Source organism: Eleutherodactylus coqui, chromosome 6 (assembly GCF_035609145.1).
Source record: "Eleutherodactylus coqui strain aEleCoq1 chromosome 6, aEleCoq1.hap1, whole genome shotgun sequence".
In the NCBI taxonomy this organism is placed as follows: Eukaryota; Metazoa; Chordata; class Amphibia; order Anura; family Eleutherodactylidae; genus Eleutherodactylus; species Eleutherodactylus coqui.
In genome coordinates this window covers 180,023,091-180,042,269 of record NC_089842.1, presented here as the reverse complement: position 1 = coordinate 180,042,269, position 19,179 = coordinate 180,023,091, and the positions used below count along the sequence as shown (strand labels likewise).

At 42.0% G+C, this 19,179-nt stretch overlaps 1 protein-coding gene across 7 annotated transcripts in view; it reads right to left on the bottom strand.

The window, feature by feature from the left end:
- NUMB (NUMB endocytic adaptor protein) overlaps window positions 1–19,179 on the bottom strand; it is a 127,710-nt gene that overhangs the window by 35,628 nt on the left and 72,903 nt on the right. For all 7 annotated transcript variants that reach the window (XM_066608349.1, XM_066608355.1, XM_066608352.1 and 4 more), the window contains one exon: window positions 15,859–16,001. In XM_066608349.1, coding sequence (XP_066464446.1) covers window positions 15,859–15,984 — 126 coding nt within the window. In that variant the 5' untranslated portion in view covers window positions 15,985–16,001. The remainder of the gene's footprint in view (window positions 1–15,858; window positions 16,002–19,179) is intronic.

The window sequence follows — 19,179 nt, the reverse complement described above, 5'->3', positions numbered from 1 at the left end:
TGAAGATGGCCTCTTCCTCCGTGGACCGCAGCTCTTCTGTGCGGTCCACTGCCGATTCCAGCCTCCTGATTGGCTGGAATCGGCACGTGACGGGGCGGAGCTACACGGAGCTACACGGAGCCCCATAGAAGACTGCAGAAGACCCGGACTGCGCAAGCGCGGCTAATTTGGCCATCGGAGGCCAAAAATTAGTCGGCTCCATGGAGACGAGGACGCCAGCAACGGAGCAGGTAAGTAAAAAACTTTTTATAACTTCTGTATGGCTCATAATTAATGCACAATGTACATTACAAAGTGCATTATTATGGCCATACAGAAGTGTATAGACCCACTTGCTGCCTCGGGACATCTCCTTTAATTCCACCGTTGTCTTTGTTTATGCAGTGTTTTGAGTGCCATGCACGTTCGCTTCCCTCCCCACACAAAATTTCTATAGAGATAAATATAAAAAGATAAACTTTTAGTTTTAGAAAAATGGGTAAGGAGTGTAAGATGTATAGTAGTTGGGGGAACTCCCGTCATCTTTAAAAAATTGGCTTTCCCCAGGAAAGATATCGTGAAATTTTCCATGTGTTTAGAGTCATTTCTAGTTTTCTGATATAGGGTTCTATGTTTGTGGCATACAGCCTAGAGGGGCTTTTTCGTGACCTTGACTCCCCCCCAAAAAATTGTATAGAGTGTGTTCCCCAATAAAATGGATATTGGTCAGTCCACGGGGGTTTAGTTGGTCCTTTTAGTGGTAGAGCTTCAGTTTTGTAAAGTCGCCTTTTAAATATGGTAACTTTCATATGTTGTGTCAGTGACTAGAAAAATGCTCCACCACAGGTTATCCTGGCTTTTCCTTTTTAATTGTGTGGTGGTGGGATCTCATCCTCGCTTGCAGTTTTTGTCCTGTTTCTCCAACATTAAGACCCCTAACACATCAAAAAGCCTATAGTCTACAGCCAGGCCATCAGATACAACCTGAACTGCTCCAAGCCAACAGACAGAGGAACATCTATACCATCCTAAAAGGACATTTTTAAATCAGGGCTACCATCCACCGCAATTGATGACCAAATCACCAGAGCCACCAGGATACCCAGGAACAACTACTCCAATACAAGGAGAAAGAAAATGATTGTGTACCTCTAGTAGTGACCTACAATTCACAGCTAGGAGATACTAAGGAAAACCGCAAAGAAACTCCATCATACACTACACAAGGCGGACAGTCTGAAAACCATATTCTTGGATGCTCCCCTCTTATATTACAGGCAACCCCCAAATGTGAGTAACTTTATAATCAGGAGTGCATTGCCCTCTGACACACAAAAAGGAACTTATCGCTGTAATGTAAGGAGCTGCAAGACCAGCTAATATATATAGACCATGGAGAAGATACAAATCCCCAACACATAACTGGACTAAAAGATCCCAGGAACATTCACATGTTCCCCATACAAGGTTGTATACCTGATCCTGTGCAGTAAATGTTCTGTTGTGGGGCTTTATATGGGAGAAATAGGACAAAAACTGAGGGTCAGGATGAGAGCTCATCGGCACACAATTAAAGAAAGACCGAATTACCTGTGGCCGAGCATTTTTCTAACCACAGACATAACATAGAACATATGAAAGTTACAATATTAAAAGGCAACTTCGAATCTCAGATTCATACAAGAATTTGGGAGTACAAGTTTATAACCGTTTTTGACACTGAAAAACAGATAAACATTGGAAGTGGCTTCATGCACCACTGCAGACTATCAGAAATCTATAGCAGAGATAGCACACAGGCCTGGTGACTCCCTACCACCAATTTAGACACAATAAAAACTTTCACATACCTTCTCGGTGGACTAATTAGGTATTAATTGTAAGTAGTTTTGAAAGCTCGCTACAACTTAATGTAGTTTTGTTAGCCATGAAAAAGGTATATCATAAGATTACTTGGTTTCTCTTGCTGGGAACAATCACATCTGGCTCTACTGGCTAGCACGGTACCAAAGTTTTCTTTTTATTAAAAAAAAAAAAAAAAAAAAAAAAATCATTTAGAAATTGATGGCATAAATACATCTAAAAAAGTAAAAAAATTGGGCCAGGGCCATGTCTACCATTGTGTAGCATCCCCTCTTTTTACAACAGTTTGTAAGCCTCTAAGAAGTGAGGAGACCAAATCGCTGTAGTTTTGAGAAAGGAATGTTGTCCCATTCTTGTCCAATGTAGCATTCTAGCTGCTCAATAATCCTGGATCGTGTTTGCTGGATCTTTTTGTTTCAGAATGCACCAAATATTTTCTTTTGGTGAAAGATGTGGACTGCAAGAGGTTAGTTCAGCACCCGGACTCTTCTGAGAAGCCATGCTGATGTGATACATGGAGGACATGGTTTAGCATTGTCTTACTGAAATATGCAGGGCCTTCCCTGGAAGAGATGTCTGGTTAGGAGTAGATGTTATTCCAAAACCTCCATATAGTGGTTATGCTATTGATTATATTGGTTATACTATCTGACATCAGATTCCAGTGCTAGATTATCTAATAGCGTAGACAGTTATTTTCATCTGATAGCAGGACAGTCAGCACTTTGCCTAGTGATTTGTTTAATTAGGACTGCTACACATCAGTTAGCTATTCCATTAATTATCAGATGCTACAAATAGAGGTTTTGATCTAGCTCCAAGTTGTGGGGGCTCTGGTATATAAACGACACCCATTAGGGGCTTCCTGGTTCTCTACATATTTCTCCTTAGTGGAGTTTGTTGAGGGGAATCACTTATGCTAGTTATTGATAACAGTTTATTATCAGGTTCCCTTATCATTAGGCCGAATGCACACGACCAATACAGATTTTCTCATGCAGCTTTACACCGTGGAAGAACTACAATTGTAAATAAAGCGTAGTTGCTATTCATCGTAGATTTTCACGGGTTTTTTGATTCTCTCTCATCTTTAAGGACTAACATGGTTATGTTCACAGAGAATGATTTCTAGAAGTATTCCTGGGCCCATGCAGTTATTTGCATCACAGGATCATGCCTGTTCTTAATGCAGTGACGCCCGAACTTCCAATATAGACCGTCAGCCTTGTCCCTTGAACACAGGAATTCTTCCAAATTCTCTGAACTTTTTGATATTATGTACTGTAGATGGTGGCATATTCAAAGTCTTCGGAATTTTACTCTGAGGAACATTTTTCTAAATAGTCTTTGCTTCTGAGACACACTGCCTCTCTAACATGTTCTTTTTATACACACAGTCATGTGACTTAATAGAAAATGGGCCCTGCGGCTGCTTGTGCCACTTAGTTTTCTAGCCTGTTCCAACTTTTTGAATGTGTTTCAGCCATCAATTTCTAAAAGGAGTTAATTTCTTTTTTAATGAAAAGGAAAAATGTCTCACTTTCACCTTCTGATATGTGTTCTATTGTGAAAAAAATATGGTTCTATGAGACTTCCAAATCATTGCATTCTTTTTTTCTTAACATTTGCGTTTTAAACAGTGTCCCAACGTTTTTGGAAGCTTGTATAAGGGGTCCACATTTTAGTTGCAAATTTGGATTTTCGTCCAATTTTTGCTTACACCCACTGTTTGATACAAAGTTTCTGGAGGTAATTCTGTGTTGTATTTTTATACAAAACTGTGCTCAATAAAATGTACATTCTGGTAGCATAGTAGCGGTCTGCAGAGTGCAATACATCTTTTTTTTTTTTTTTTAAAAACAATTTCTTTTTATTGAAATAATGGTATAACAATGCCGGATGTAAGGACATGCATATTAGCCACGCAGGGCCAGTTTGAGAATAACCATTCAGTTACAGACATCAGAATAAATATAACGCTTCTGTCATTTATAGCATACTTCCGGCCAGGTAACGGGGAGGACAATCAGGGGTATAGGTGGGGTGGGGGGGTGAGGGTGTGAGGTGTAACAAGAAACACCCCTAGGGGAACCGGGTATGATCAGGTGGGGTAGATTTAGGAAAAACAATTAGGGAAAACAATTTGGGAGAACAAACAGCAAGATGTTGTCTTTATATTGTGATGTGAACATAGGCAGATCCTTTATTTTAGGTTGCGGCGAAATCTGGATTGTCCTGAAAGCAAATCCATGGGGTCCAAAGGGCCGTGAAGTCGTCCCTGGTGTTGGCCTCCCATGCCAGGATCTCCTTAAACCGAAAGATTTGCGCTATCCTGTCTAACCACTGGCGGATTTGTGGAATCTCTTTCTCTTTCCAGAAGAGGGGTATCAGGAGTTTAGCTGCCGTTAAAAGGATTGTAGGCAAACTTTTTTTTTATTGTAGGCAATACATCTTTTTAACACAGAGCACACACTTTAATTGATATACATGACAGTAGTACATAGAAGCTTTGCAGCCCTATATCTATTATTTTTACATTGCATTTGTGTATATATACATATAGCTATTACTGTATGCATGTTTAAATATAAGCTCTCACAGGCAGCGCTCTCATCCCTTTTGTTAACTGGGTTATTAGTTTTAGATTATGTGTAATGTCAGATATCATCTCAACATGTAGCTCCAATTTGTAAAGTGCTACGGAATATGTTGACACTATATAAATATTATTACAAAAATAAATCCCGTTTGTCACATAATGACGAGCTGTCAACAGCTACATCCAGCTTCACGTAAAGGCTACCACAATGATTGGGTTGTCTGTTTTCAAGAAACATGGGTTTTTAGAGGTGTTCTTATTTTTCAGTGTGCACAGTTCCTGTATTTGAACTTTCCAGTTCTGGTGATTTTATGAAGATCTGTGCAAGTAGACAAAGTAGGCCAAAGTGATTTGCACTGTACGAATTCTGCACAGGTTTTTATTTTGAGGAGGTATTGCATCCAGTTTCTACTTGGATGATACTTGAAGATATTGATTTTTAACCATTTTTCATTAAAAAAAATAAATAAATAAATAAAAATGATATGATGAATTCTTGTATGAAGGTGCCCGTGTGAATAAAATGCTGTGTGGCATTTAAACATGTTAAAGGGGTTGTCCCGCGGCAGCAAATGGGTCTATACACTTCTGTATGGCCATAATAATGCACTTTGTAATATACATTGTGCATTAATTATGAGCCATACAGAAGTTATAAAAAGTTTTATACTTACCTGCTCCGTTGCAGGCGTCCTCGTCTCCATGGTGCCGACTAATTTTCGCCCTCCGATGGCCAAATTAGCCGCGCTTGCGCAGTCCGGGTCTTCTGCAGTCTTCTGCGGCCATCTTCAGCGGTAAGTATTGAAGTCACCGGAGCGCGGGGATTAAGGTAAGCGCTCCGGTAAGCTTTCTTTACCTCCCTGCATCGGGGTTGTCTCGCGCCGACCGGGGGGGGGGGGGGGGGTGTTGAAAAAAAAAAACCCCGGTTCGGCGCGGGACAACCCCTTTAAGTGTCTACTTTTAGGCAAATATGCATATGCGCGTTTTTTATGCTTCTTTGTAATTTAGGTTTCATTTGTACATGTCAAAAACGAGTGAAAAAAGCACAGGCTACTGAAGATGTAAATTGTCTAAGAACTCCTGGCAATGGAATAGAAAAAGGCACTTCTGGTAACCATTAAATAAGAGACAACAAAAAAAATACAAAGCAGAAAACAGGTAGAGTCTGTGGCCTTCCAGACAATGGGCAAAGGGAATCCATTTTTAGCTCAGTTATTAGAATGACAGTTAGTTCCCAAAGCCCCCCCCCCCCCCCCCCTCACCTTTTTATAATGCAGGCACAGATAAACAAAGTAAACCCTTCTACAAGATGCATTTAGCCTAAACTACCACAAGATGGCAATAGACTGGATTTTTCTATGTCTGCAAACACCAAGTGTTTAAAACGTACATGACTACACGGTTTCCACTGGCTACAAAAAAGAAGCTGCACAAGAAATGCTCATTTCAAAAGGTCAAGCATCATCTAAAGATTTTCAGCAAATCATGATACTTGACAGGTTATGTTGCTGCACTTACACCAGATGCTTCACATTGGCGAGTATTAAACTACTCATCGAAAGGAAGGTACCCCAGGGAAACAGCAGCGTCCTGACCACAGTGATAGGCAGATATTGCCAGGGAAAAATGGTTAACCACATAGTATTCCTGGCACGGTCGCACAGTATGGATACTGCTCTCTGCCTAAGCCAATTGAAGTGCATCCTAAGCCACATACCCCCTCCATAATGCCTATGTCCCTTATAGGACATATGGACAAAGTTAGCCAATTACGCATAACACTAAGCTTTACAGTAAGGGCTCACACACAGATGCGGGTTATCGGCGTATCAAACGTGTAATAGGCAGGATGCAGCAAATACGCAGCAACATGCTTATTAGCTGCGGATTTTATGCACCCATATACTATAATGATATGTGATATGCACCAAAATATGACATGCTACGTTTTTTCGCACACCTGAACAACGCATGCTTGACTGCCCAATGTATATCAATGGGCTTTTAGCACTGCTTATTACACACGTGCATAATGCGCAGCCAAATCCTCATTCATGGTACACAGAGCTTCCCCTGTAGATGTTGCTAAAAGTTTTATTCAAAAACTTTTTGGCTGTATCGATCTCTGGGTGACACCAATATGGTTGTCGTTACAGGTCTTACAGGGACTACCTATAAAAAAATTTTTTTTAAAAACGCAAGTCAGCCACGAATATCATCAATAATTCAGTAACAGCCCTGTCCATACTACGGCAAAAAAAAAGAAGAAAAAAAGTAATCATCCTGTTTTTCCAGTAACCGTTTAAAGGGAAGTGGATACACCCATGAAAACATGGCACTTCGCTGCCACTCCCTACGTGCTGCGCTGAGTACTCACAGATCTGCTACATGTAGCAAAGGTGAGGGAGGCGCTTAGAACTTTCACCCACAGGACATTTGCCATTGTAATGAAAGCAGGAAATGGAACATACACAAGGCTGCAGGCTCCCGCTGTGCCAATAAACAGGCTTCAATCCTTCGGCAAAACTAAAAAAAACTGCTGCCGAAAATGAATCATTATTGAAGAGTAAACTCCTGCGGTGATCGGCAATGGAAATATATTTTTGCAGACTGCAGGAGACTGAAATGACAGGGAAAATTAACTTCTTGTAATGCAACAAATCACAACATACCATTAAATAAATGCTTTTCTTGCAAAGAAATACACGTTTCACACAGTTCTGTACAAGGGGGAGAGTTACAAGGATATCACCTCTACTAATACTCTACAGCAGCGATGTCTACTTTAATGACTCTAGCCAGGAAACGGCAGAAGAAAAGCTCATGGTGCACAAAAACTAAAATAGTTTTCAGTCATCAATGTACCAAAGGATGAAGAAAGGAAAGAGCGCCCAGTATAGCGCCAATCAGGAGGCTGGAATCGGCACACGTCATGGGCCGGAGCTACGTGATAATGTGTAGAAGGGGGCGGAGCCAGAACGCTGCTGCTGCCGGACCGAGCCGAAGGCAGAAGACCCTTCTGCGCAAGCGTGTCTAATCGGGCGATTAGACGCTGAAGTTAGACGGCTCCATGGAGACGGGGGACGCCAGCGCAGGGAAGGTAAGTGAATAACTTCTGTATGGCTCATATTTAATGCACGATGTATATTACAAAGTGCATTAATATGGCCATACAGAAGTGCTTAACCCCACTTGCTTTCGCGAGACAACCCCTTTAATGCTTGCCTGAGAAGCCCCATTGAAATCAACGGTAGTGATTGACAATCGCTGCGCTGAAAAGAACAAAAACACGTCTGTGTGAGAATGACCTTAGGCTATGTTCACATGGCGGACTGCACCATAGAAAAATCTCTTGTGAATTCTGCCTCTAAAATCCACATCTTTTTCACATGGATTTTTGCAGAGACTTGCATGCGGAATGTGCCCCACCAATGGACAAAATTCACATGTGGAATTTTGAAGTGGAAAATCTAGTTTCCGTGCACTTTTGCATCAAGAAGCGACTTGTTAGTGACATGAAGGGACCTATTGCAATCGTTTGATTGATGAAGCAGTATGATGTAAGTTCAAGTCTCTTTTCTATGGGTTAAAAAAAAAAAAAAAAGTAAAAGTCAGTTTTAAAAAAAATATTACAATTTAAAAAAAAAAAAAAAAAAGGTAATAAGTTTAACCACCCCCCTTTTCCCATATTTATAATAAAAAGAAAACCATAAAAAACACATCACGTATTTGGTATCGCAGTCTCCATAAAAGTCCAATCTATCAAAGCAATGCATTATTTATCCTGCATGTTGAGCGTCATCAGAAGAAAAAAAATGCCAGAATTGTGTTGCTTTGGTGACCCTGTCTCCAAGACAAAAACATTTTATAAAAAGCACTCAAAAAGTCATATGCACTCCAAAATGGTAACAATAGAAATTGGACACCCTGCAAAAAAAAAAAAAAAGCCCTCACACAAACAACTATGTCCACGTAAAAATGTAAAAAATGTTATCGCTGTCAGAAGATGGTGGCACAAAATGTAAATTTTTTATCCAAAAGATTTTAAATTTAAAGAGTAGGACACAAATAAAATAAGATTTAGGGATTGTATTGCCCTAAATACCCATAAAGTCATTATGTCATTATTGCTGCAGTGTATACACCGTAAAAAGAACCCCTCCCTTCCCCAAATGATGGTGTAATTGTGTTTTTTTTTCCATTTCACTCCACTTAGAAATTTTTTTTTTAAGTTTGTTTTCAGTTATTTACTGAAAAGTATACATTATATGCTACATTAAATAGTACTATTGTAAAATGCAACTCATCCTGTAAAAAACAAGCCCTCAGATAGCCACGCTGATGGAAAAATAAAAGTTATCATTTTTTTGATAGTTGGGAGAGAGAAAAAAAAAAATAAAAAGTCTGCCTTCTTAACGGGTTACGGATCTGACGGATTACCTTTAATAAGCACAGATGCAGCAGAGATTACTTTCCTCCTGTATTCTGTACTCCAGGTTGCTGGCTCTTCCTTAGGCTGGGCTCACACAACTGTGTGTCGGCATGCCAAGCACGCATCTCTCAAGCACACAATGACAGTCCTACTTGCTGTGTGCTGCCAATCCCCATACACCATGTTGGCGTGTAGTTGCACGTAATGGCTATTGGCATCACGTGTTGCACGCGAGAAAATTGCACACGCAACGCCCAATGACAAACCCGTGTGAGCCTGGCCTTCTAATATATTGTAACAAATTCCAGCTGTGTGAATACTACCAGGTCATAAGCCTTTAAAATGCAAAGATTGATTTTTTTCATGAAATGATAGCAAAGAAGACATACTGAAAATGGAAAAACACAATTTCTAGATATATACCGAGGAGAAAACAACCAAGCAAATGGGATACTGACACCAAAAAAGACTTTGTTTGCCCTTTTACCATGGAGACACCTAGCTCACACAGGAGCTATAAGAACAAAACTATAGGAATGTTTTAATCAAGGCCTATGGCAAAGTGGTTTCATTTATTCATAAGAATCTATTGGGACCACAAAAAAAAAAAAAAAAAGTTACAAAAAAGGTGGACATTAGAGATGAGCGAACCTACTCGTTTCGAGTAATTACTCGATCGACCACCGCGATTTTCGAGTACTTCCGTACTCGGGTGAAAAGATTCGGGGGCCGCCGGGGGGTTGGGGGAGGCGTGGCGGAGCAGGGAGTAGCAGCGGGGAACAGGGGGGAGCCCTCTCTCTCTCCCTCTCCCCCCCACTCCCCGCTGCCACCCCCCACTCACCCACGGTGCCCCCCAACTCTTTTCGCCCGAGTACGGAAGTACTCGAAAATCGCGGCACTCGGGCAAAAAAGGGGCGTGGCCGAGTATGCTCGCTCATCTCTAGTTGACATACATTAAGACAAGAGTTAAGGCAAAAATCTTCAGCTCGAGTTATTAGTGAGATATCGTAGGTTCTGACAGACACGTGGTGGCCTTGCCGCGGCCCATCGGCTTATGTGTTTTGACCAAAATGCCAACACCCGTATGTATCAGTGTTTTCTATTTTACATGCAGTGTGCTATGGATGCTGGGCGAGCCTAAGAGGTCATGCCAGTGTGGTGCACTGTGTTGATACAGGGCAATCCACAGCTTTGTCAGTAGGGCTTGCATTCCTGTATGGTGTGGTGCATTTATCTATGGCTGGCATCCTTAGTATCGGTTCATATGTGCGGACTATGTCTGTTAGCAGTCACCCCTCCCCCGATCTGTGTTGAGTTGAGTAGTTACTCATTTAGTCTGCACCTCAACATTTAGCTCTTCTATATTGCAATATGGCTGTCTGCATGCTACCAGGGAAAATGGTGATTGAGCCTGCCCTGCAGTTTATCAAGTATTGGGCAGTGCTTTTTCTGTGAGTTATGTAATTTTTTTCATATGGATCTATTGGACCCCCCCCCCCCCCCCCCAAAAAAAAAAACATTACGAAAGTGGACATAGACTAAAGGCCCATTTACATGTAACAATTGCTCAAAATTCGTTCAAACGACTGAAAATGAGCAATAAGTGGTTACGTGTAAACACTACCATCATGCACTTTTCATCTGAAGGATGATTTTAAGGTAAAACATAAAAACCATCTTTCAGCAGCAGAGAGATAAAAGGGTTTCTCAATAGACCACATGCTGTGTTCTCCAAGGTAGTCGGGAGATTACATTGTAACCTGCTGGCAGCCCCAATGAGAACAATAAAGCTGTGTGCACAGCTGGGCGTGAGAATATTCACATGCTGGGTTCTGCTAGCAGCTCCTGGAGGTCATTTTACATACAAATGAAGATAATAAAGTGTTAATGGCAAATAGTAGCCATTAGCACTTTAAGCAAAATGATCACTAAATATTTTTCTCTGTTCTAGCTCTCTGTGTTTGGTAGGAGGGGCCGAATATGCAGCTCCTATAACATGATGGATCTCAAGTTTTTCACTTTCAACGCCAGAGGCCTAAATAAACCCTCAAAGAGGGGACAAATCCTATCTCACTTGCATAAGGAAGGTGTAATGATAGCACTATTACAAGAAACCCATTTTACGCAAACCAGTACACCAAGATGCACGACACGCTATTACACCACGTGGCATCATAGTGTACACGTGGACAAAAAAGTCCAAGGGGTCTAAATTGCAATTCACAAGCAGCTCCTCCATCGTACTCTTGGATCGGTTTCAGATCCCGAAGGCAGATTCCTGTTCCTAAAAATACAAATCGGACATCAAATCCTAACAATCACTAACTTGTATTTTCCCAACCAGGGTCAGGTCCAATTTGGTTTGAAAACCCTAGACAGGCTGGCTCAATTCGCAGCGGGATCGAGAGTAATCCTCGGCGAAGATCTCAACTTATGCCTGGACCCCCCACAGGATTCGTCTACGGGTAAGTCTAGTGTCTCCTTTGCAGCATTGTGTAGATTGAAGAGGAGTTTAGCTTCTATGAAGCTGGTAGATTTATGGAGGATCCTACATCCAGGATCCAGAGATATTAGTCATTATTCAGCAGCCCACAATAGCTACGGGCGGCTGGATTATTTGTTGGTCTCACATGAACTATTGGACTTATCCCCAACAAGCAATGTGGGCACCATGGTATGGTCAGACCATGCTCCGGTCTACGGGTCACTCCAGGTCTTGGCGGGGGAGCGTGGAGGCAGGAGTACGTGGAGATTAAATGACAATATCTTAAACGACGCAATATGCCTGAGAGATATTCGCTCAACAATAGAAAATTTTATAGCGGACCACAGAAGAGATGACACGGTGGCTCCTATACAGTGGGAGGCCTTGAAATGCGTAGTGAGGGGAGTTTGCATTTCACATGGAACAAGACTCAAAAAACAGCGCTCGCAGAATTTAGAGAAGAAACTAGAGGAGCTAGGGATATTAGAAGCATCAAATAAAAAGGCCCCCACAGACAGACTTCGGGGAGATATCTCAGAGTTGCGTAACCAAATATTGTCTATTTTAGACCAGGCATCCCTCTGTCGTAGGGATAAAATCAGGGGGGGAGGGGGGGGGGGGGTATTACGAATTCGGCGACAAATGTGGCAAATGGTTGGCAAAGGCTATTCACCCTAAAACTGCCCAAACACACATATTTGCCATTAATTCCCCCGGTGGAGGACTGTTACACTCAACAGGGGAAATTCTTGACAAATTCCAAAAATATTATAAGGATCTGTATAACATTAAAAATAAAATAAATGAAACTCATTATGGCGAAGACGAAACCTTGAAAGCTTATCTGAATGAAAATGCTCTAGTATCCCGCTGGAAGATGCACAGGCATTGGAAGCGGATATTACGGACCAAGAGGTTGCAGCAGTAATTAAAGACCTGAAAATGGGCAAAAGTCCGGGACCAGACGGTTTTACCCCACGATTTTATAGGGTGTGTGGGGATTTGTTGGGCCCTATGCTAACAAAGTCATTCAACGCCATATCCAGGGGGTGTCCTTTCCCCCCGCAGGCACTCCAGGCCATCATTACGGTGCTACCTAAACCAGGGAAGGACCCTCTCGAATGCAGTAATTATCGTCCTATTTCCCTCCTAAATTTAGACACCAAAATTTTCTCCAAAATTGTAGCCACTCGGTTACAGCCACTTGTTTCATCTCTAATTCACGGGGATCAGGTGGGTTTTGTGCCAAGCCGCGAAGCTCGGGACAATACTCTCAGAACTTTCTCCATCATATTGAGGGCGCGGAAATTGGGAAATTCACTCAGCTTATTAACAGTTGATGCGGAGAAAGCATTCGACAGGGTCCACTGGGGCTTCTTGGAAGCGACGCTACGTAGGATAGGTCTGGGTGACCGAGCGAGGGAATGGATTATGGCCCTGTATAGGAACCCCTCAGCTAGAGTAAGGGTTAATGGATCCCTGTCACAACCGCTGCAGATAAGAAACGGGACCAGACAGGGTTGCAGGGTTGCCCTCTCTCACCTACACTTTACATTCTGGTCATGGAATCACTGGCAAATGCCCTGAGAAATAATCCTGATATTAGAGGATTTAAGATGGGGACTTCGTCCCAGAAACTGGCCCTATTTGCAGATGACCTCTTAATCTATATGACCAATCCCAGAATTGACCTCCCTAATATACTCAAAGAATTTGAACAATTTGGTAGATTAAGTAATGTTAAGGTCAATGCGCATAAATCCGAAATTCTGAATGTCACGCTCCCACTAGAGGAAGTGTCCCAGCTAAGTAAATCCTTTCCCTTTAAATGGCGCGACAATAATATTAAGTATTTGGGAATTATTATATCTTCAAACCCAGATGAGCTATATGAACTTAACTATATACCGGCGCTATCTAAACTAAAGAAGGATTTACAACAGTGGCGGTCCATTAAGATGTCATGGTTTGGTCGAATCAATGTCTTAAAGATGGATTCTCTTCCTAGATTCCTTTATTTGTTTCAGACCACTCCTATTAAGCTCCCTAGGAAGTATATGCTTACTATTAGAAGAGAAATAACTAAATTTGTCTGGGGGGGGGGGGGGGGGGGTCCAAGCAGCGATTAAAATTCAAAACACTATCCAGAACAAAAGACACAGGAGGAACGGGCTTACCCAACTTTGATCTATATCATAAAGCAGCGATTTGCAAGTGTGTCCTGGATCTCCTACACAATAGGAGTACCAAAAGGTGGGTGGCCATGGAACAGGATTTTTCATCAGGGCAGGTGCTAGGTATGTTTTGGATACCCGGGGAAGAAAATAGGAAGAAACTGAACCTATCACCCCTCATGACAAAAATTCTGAATATATGGGATGGTTTCGCAGAAAAGAAGGGTCTAGTGTCACGCCCAGGACAACTTACACCTTTAACAGGAAATCCCGGGCTACCAATTCCAACAGATGACAGCTCTCTGCTGGCCAAATTGGGGGTTAGGACACCTCGTATCAGAGATTTACTGGAGAATGGGAACATAAAAACCCTACAAAGCATTTTGGGACCTGGGGGACCGGTGGCCGGAGCACGGTTTCAGTACCTCCAAATTTGTAGTTATGTCCGCTCCCTGGGCACAATAGGACAACTGAGTAGGCCCTTGACCAGGTTTGAGGAGTTGTGTGTGGCAGCTGATCCACCTAAAGCTGAAATCTCTAGTTCATACCGCATCTTGCTAGACAAAGGACGAAAAAGTGGGGTTTAAATCGCGCTGGGAAAGGGAGTTGGGGCACCCAATATCAGAAGGAGATTGGGTAAAGGCATTAACTTTAACACATAAATTATCTATTTCCAACAAACGTCAGGAAACAAACTACAAACTGATCTCTCAATGGTATAGGGTTCCATCTAAATTAGCCAAGATATATCCACAGCAAACAGATAGATGCTGGAGATGCCTAGTAGAGGAGGGTACTTTCCTCCACATATGGTGGTCGTGCCCTTTGATCCATAGTCTATGGACAGATGGAAATAAACTTTACAACGCACTGACGCATGCTGGGATCACCTTCTCCCCTGAGTTGGCCCTTTTGTCGATTTTCCCAGGTTCCATCTCAGGTGCAAGAAAAGGATTGCTAAGATTTTTCATTCTGGCCATAAGACAGGTAATCCCGAGGCTATGGAAATCAATAACACCCCCATCCAGAGTACTATGGTTGGAAGCTGTGGACACGCTGAGGCAATTAGAAGAAACCATAGCTACAGACGACAACAGATTCCAAAAGTATTATAAAACCTGGGCGATATGGCTAACAATACGTTCTTCTAGTCGACTTAGTGACTGGCTCCTCAGAGGGGAAATTTAACCTTAAACCAGTAAGAAACTAGCAAAAGATTATATAATTAGGGCGGGCGGCCCGACCTGCCGAACACAGAGAAGCCTTTCTTTTCCTTTTTTTTCTTTTTCTCTTCTTTTTTTTCCCTTTTCACTTTTCTCTATCTTTACCTTGAATACTTGATGGCTTTCGCTACTCTATGTCCTCATACTTTATACCTGCATAGGGAGGCTCTCCTCTCGAGGACCTCCTCAAACTATTTTGTTGATGTTGGATATAGTTCTATATAAGGAAGATTCGATACTCATATAGTGAACGTTATATGAACAAAAATTATTTTTCTATTTTTTTTTTGATGTGACTATGTGTAAGAAGCCGTTCTTATTGATTGATTGTACGATCAAATAAAAAGCGTTTGAACCAAAAAAAAATGATCACTAAAACTTTCAATCTTTTCATGGGAAGTGTGGCACAGGAGCCGTGCCCATAACATCACTTGCAGGTGCCAGCTGTATCATAAGACAAACATTGAGGCAAAAATCTTCAGCTCAAGATGGGAAAAAAATAACTAAATATGTAGAATATACTACAACAGGTTCTTTTACAATGTGAGAAATACTAAACACAAACATCTTATTCCCATTCAGAAGACATGCCAGCGTGCAGGTCTTCTGAATGGGGAAAAGGGAATAAGATGCTGTCAGAACCCTGACAGCAGCTTAGCTCATAAGAAAACACATATTCAGGCATGTTAAAATCCAATATCCCCAATCCTTCTTTCAGAGTTTAGTGACTTGCACACTTTAGAGCAGGGGTCCCCAACTCCAGTCCTCAGGGACCATCAGCAGGTCATGTTTTCAGGATATCCTATAGTAAGAACACCTGCGGTAATGTCTGAGGCACTGACAGTAATTACATCACCTGTGCAATACTGAGGAAATCCTGAAAACATGACCGGTTGGGTTCACTGAGGACTGGAGTTGGGGAACACTGAGCTAGAGGATAGTCTGATCCCACCAATTGTCAGGCCTAGTAGACATTTACCTAATGACCTATGGCATCTTACACTGTATGGAGGCATGTATGCATCTGTCCATTTGAGATGGATTCATAAAGCTGATGCCAAACCATCTAGAAATTTGTTTCAAGAACACTGATGAGCAATTACCTTGACCTGAAAGCTACATTTCCCAGTCCGGACAGATTCTTCATCCGTTTGCCACTGATGGGGTCGGCTGGCCTCTGGGACATACACATCTTTCTTTCGCCGGAAACTTTGACGAAGTTTGTTCATTTTTCGGCCCTCACAACCTAAAAGAATATAAAAGAAAAATCTGAACAAACAGTAATAGACACAGTGTCCTCAATTACATTAACCCCTCAGCGCAAGGGGATTTAGTATTACATCATGGGAAGTGTGCGGTTCTCATATGTCACAGTGCTGGCACAGGAGCCGTGCCCATAACATCACTTGCAGGTGCCAGCTGTATCATACAGTCAACGACGGGCTCTCAAGGCCAAGACTCGGCAAGGATTCTGTTCCCAGCTATTAACTTTCTAGGCCTGTTTCACGTGGCTGATAATCGTGATTTTCGCGAGATGCAGGAGCGCGTGAAAACGCAGAATTATGAAACTCATGCTTTTCACCAGTTTCCTTCACATGTGCAAGGTTTCCACTCATGCGATGTTGTGTGAAAAACAAAAATTGCAGCATGTCCTATCTTTCTGCATTTTGCGCTTTCATAAAATAGCCCACATTTCCCTACGGCGCCTTTGTTTTATTGCGATTTCTGTGTGATGTGATTTTCTTGCAGAAAAAGACAATATGACTTTCTAATGCTGAAAAAAATGCAATTGCAGCGAGGTTTTTACGAGAAAAAAGCAGCTCTTATGCTCAGACATCTCATGAGCAAAACTGCAATATTGCCGTGATTTTCTCGCGGAGAATATCACAATCGCCCATTGTGAAACCGGTCTTGAAAGCTGGCGTCACCCAGTACGATAGTGGTTGCCATAGAAGCCAGGGGCTTAATGAGATTCCCCAGGGCTGCCATGTGAGGACTATAGGCCTTTGCCTCTAACGGTATCACTGCCTGTTTTAAATTGACAGGCATAAAAAAACACTGCAATACTGAATATTTGCATCGTCAAACACAGAGGACTTTTCCTATTATAAAAATGATCTGTCAAAAAATAACAGAATGAAAAAAGTACACTTAAAGGGGTTGTCCCGAGGCAGCAAGTGGGTCTATACACTTCTGTATGGCCATAATAATGCACTTTGTAATATACATTGTGCATTAATTATGAGCCATACAGAAGTTATAAAAAGTTTTTTACTTACCTGCTCCGTTGCTAGCGTCCTCGTCTCCATGGTGCCGACTAATTTTTGGCCTCCGATGGCCAAATTAGCCGCGCTTGCGCAGTCCGGGTCTTCAGCAGTCTTCTATGGAGCCGCTCGTGCCAGAGAGCGGCTCCGTGTAGCTCCGCCCCGTCACGTGCCGATTCTCAGCCAATCAGGAGGCTGGAATCGGCAGTGGACCGCACAGAAGAGCTGCGGTCCACGAAGACAGAGTGATCCGCGCGGCCATCTTCAGCGGTAAGTATTGAAGTCACCGGAGCGCGCGGGGATTAAGGTAAGCGCTCCGGTAAACTTTCTTTACTTCCCTGCATCGGGGTTGTCTCGCGGCCGACGAACGGGGGGGGGAGGGTGAGGGGGGGGGGGTTGAAAAAAAAAAAACCCGTTTCGGCGCGGGACAACCCCTTTAAATTAGCATTGCCACATCTCCAAGGACTCCTACTACAACTATAGTGCAAGTATTGGTGCCATTGCTTTTTTTTTTTTTTTAAAGCTTATACCATCTCCCAAACAATGGAATAAAGGTGTGATCAAAGTTGTATGCACGATTTACCTTAAATGGGTAATCCAGCCATTTACCATGGATAACCTATCCTCAGAATAAGTGATCAATAGTCATATTGAGCAGGGACCTGCTGCTCAGGATCCCTGCCAATCAGTTGATCCTTCGGCCCACATTCCCTCAGTCAAACCGGAAGAGTGTAATAGAATGGCTTCGCTCCCTCTGAAAAATTAATGGCAGCGATGCCTTCCATTATGCTTATGGCTCTGACCACAATGAGGAACCACAAGTGTAATGAAAGGCATCACTTCCATTGATGTCAATGGGAACAAAATATTCAAACTGAAATTCGCGTCGTGGTACGCATGGCAACAGATTTTAAATTCCATATCGTGGGAAAAAGGACGCCACTTCTTGACGTAGAATTGGTGTTGGGTAATCCACAGTAGATGCAATAGAAATCCAAGTTGCAATTTTCAGACATAGATTTGGCCAAATTTTAGACATTCCCCAATTTGTGGGGGAGTCCAACAGCAAGTGTTCAGTTTCACAGCAGCACCACCACAAAGGAAATTAACCCTTAGTGGCCAAGCCTGTTTGGCGCCTTAATGACCAGGTCAAAATTTTGGAAATCTGACATGGGTCACTTTAACATGGATATACAATACCTTTACGAAATTATTTTAAGTGATTCTGACATTGTTTTTTTAAACCACATATTGTTACTTCATTTAGTTGGTAACATTAGATCAATAGAATTTGTGTATATTTATTAAAAGCGCCAAAGTTGGGAACATTTTGAAAAAAATTGTAATTTTTTCACATTCTCAACTGTAATATCTTTAATATGTGCAAACATACTGAGTACAAAATTTGATGAGATATATAATTACCATCTGTTTATTCTGGAAGCACATTGGAAAAACTAGTTTAAAAAAAAAAAAAAACACTTTAGGAGATGAACAAATGTAATATTACTTAACATTTTGAGGAGCATTTCTGCTTCCTACACCAAGCTTAAGATTGCAAGAGCTCATAGTTGTCAGAATGATAGAATACCCCAGATACCCACCCACAAATGAAAACAATTTAAAAAATACACATTTGAATGTATTCACTGAGGGAGGGGGGGGGGGGTCAGGAGTATTTTAACCCACAGTTTTTTTTCAGGAGTTAATGCAATTTAGAGGAGAAAGAATTAAATAATATCCTATTTTTGGCAAATATGTTATTTAAAGCACATAAAAAATGGCGATTTGCACCCAAAATGAATACCCCCGTTTGTCCGGTGTTCAGAAACATAACCGTTGTGGCCTTAATCTTGCTGACCATATGCACAATGGGGCCTAAACCGAGAAAAGAGCAGCCGGTGGCTTCAGAACTGACACTTTGCTTAATAGGCGATTTAGGCTCATGGTTCACTTGTAGAGCCCTTGAGGGGGTCAAAACAACAGAGAACCCCACAAATTACCCCATTTTTGAAAACTGGACCACTTCGCGGAATTCATCTCGGGAGCCCAGAATGCCACAGAAGACTGGGGTGAGTACTTTCAGCTGCCCTGATGGATCCGATGCATCAAGGCAGCTGAAGCTTTAACTTGTATTTACTTTATAATTGACTTTCATTA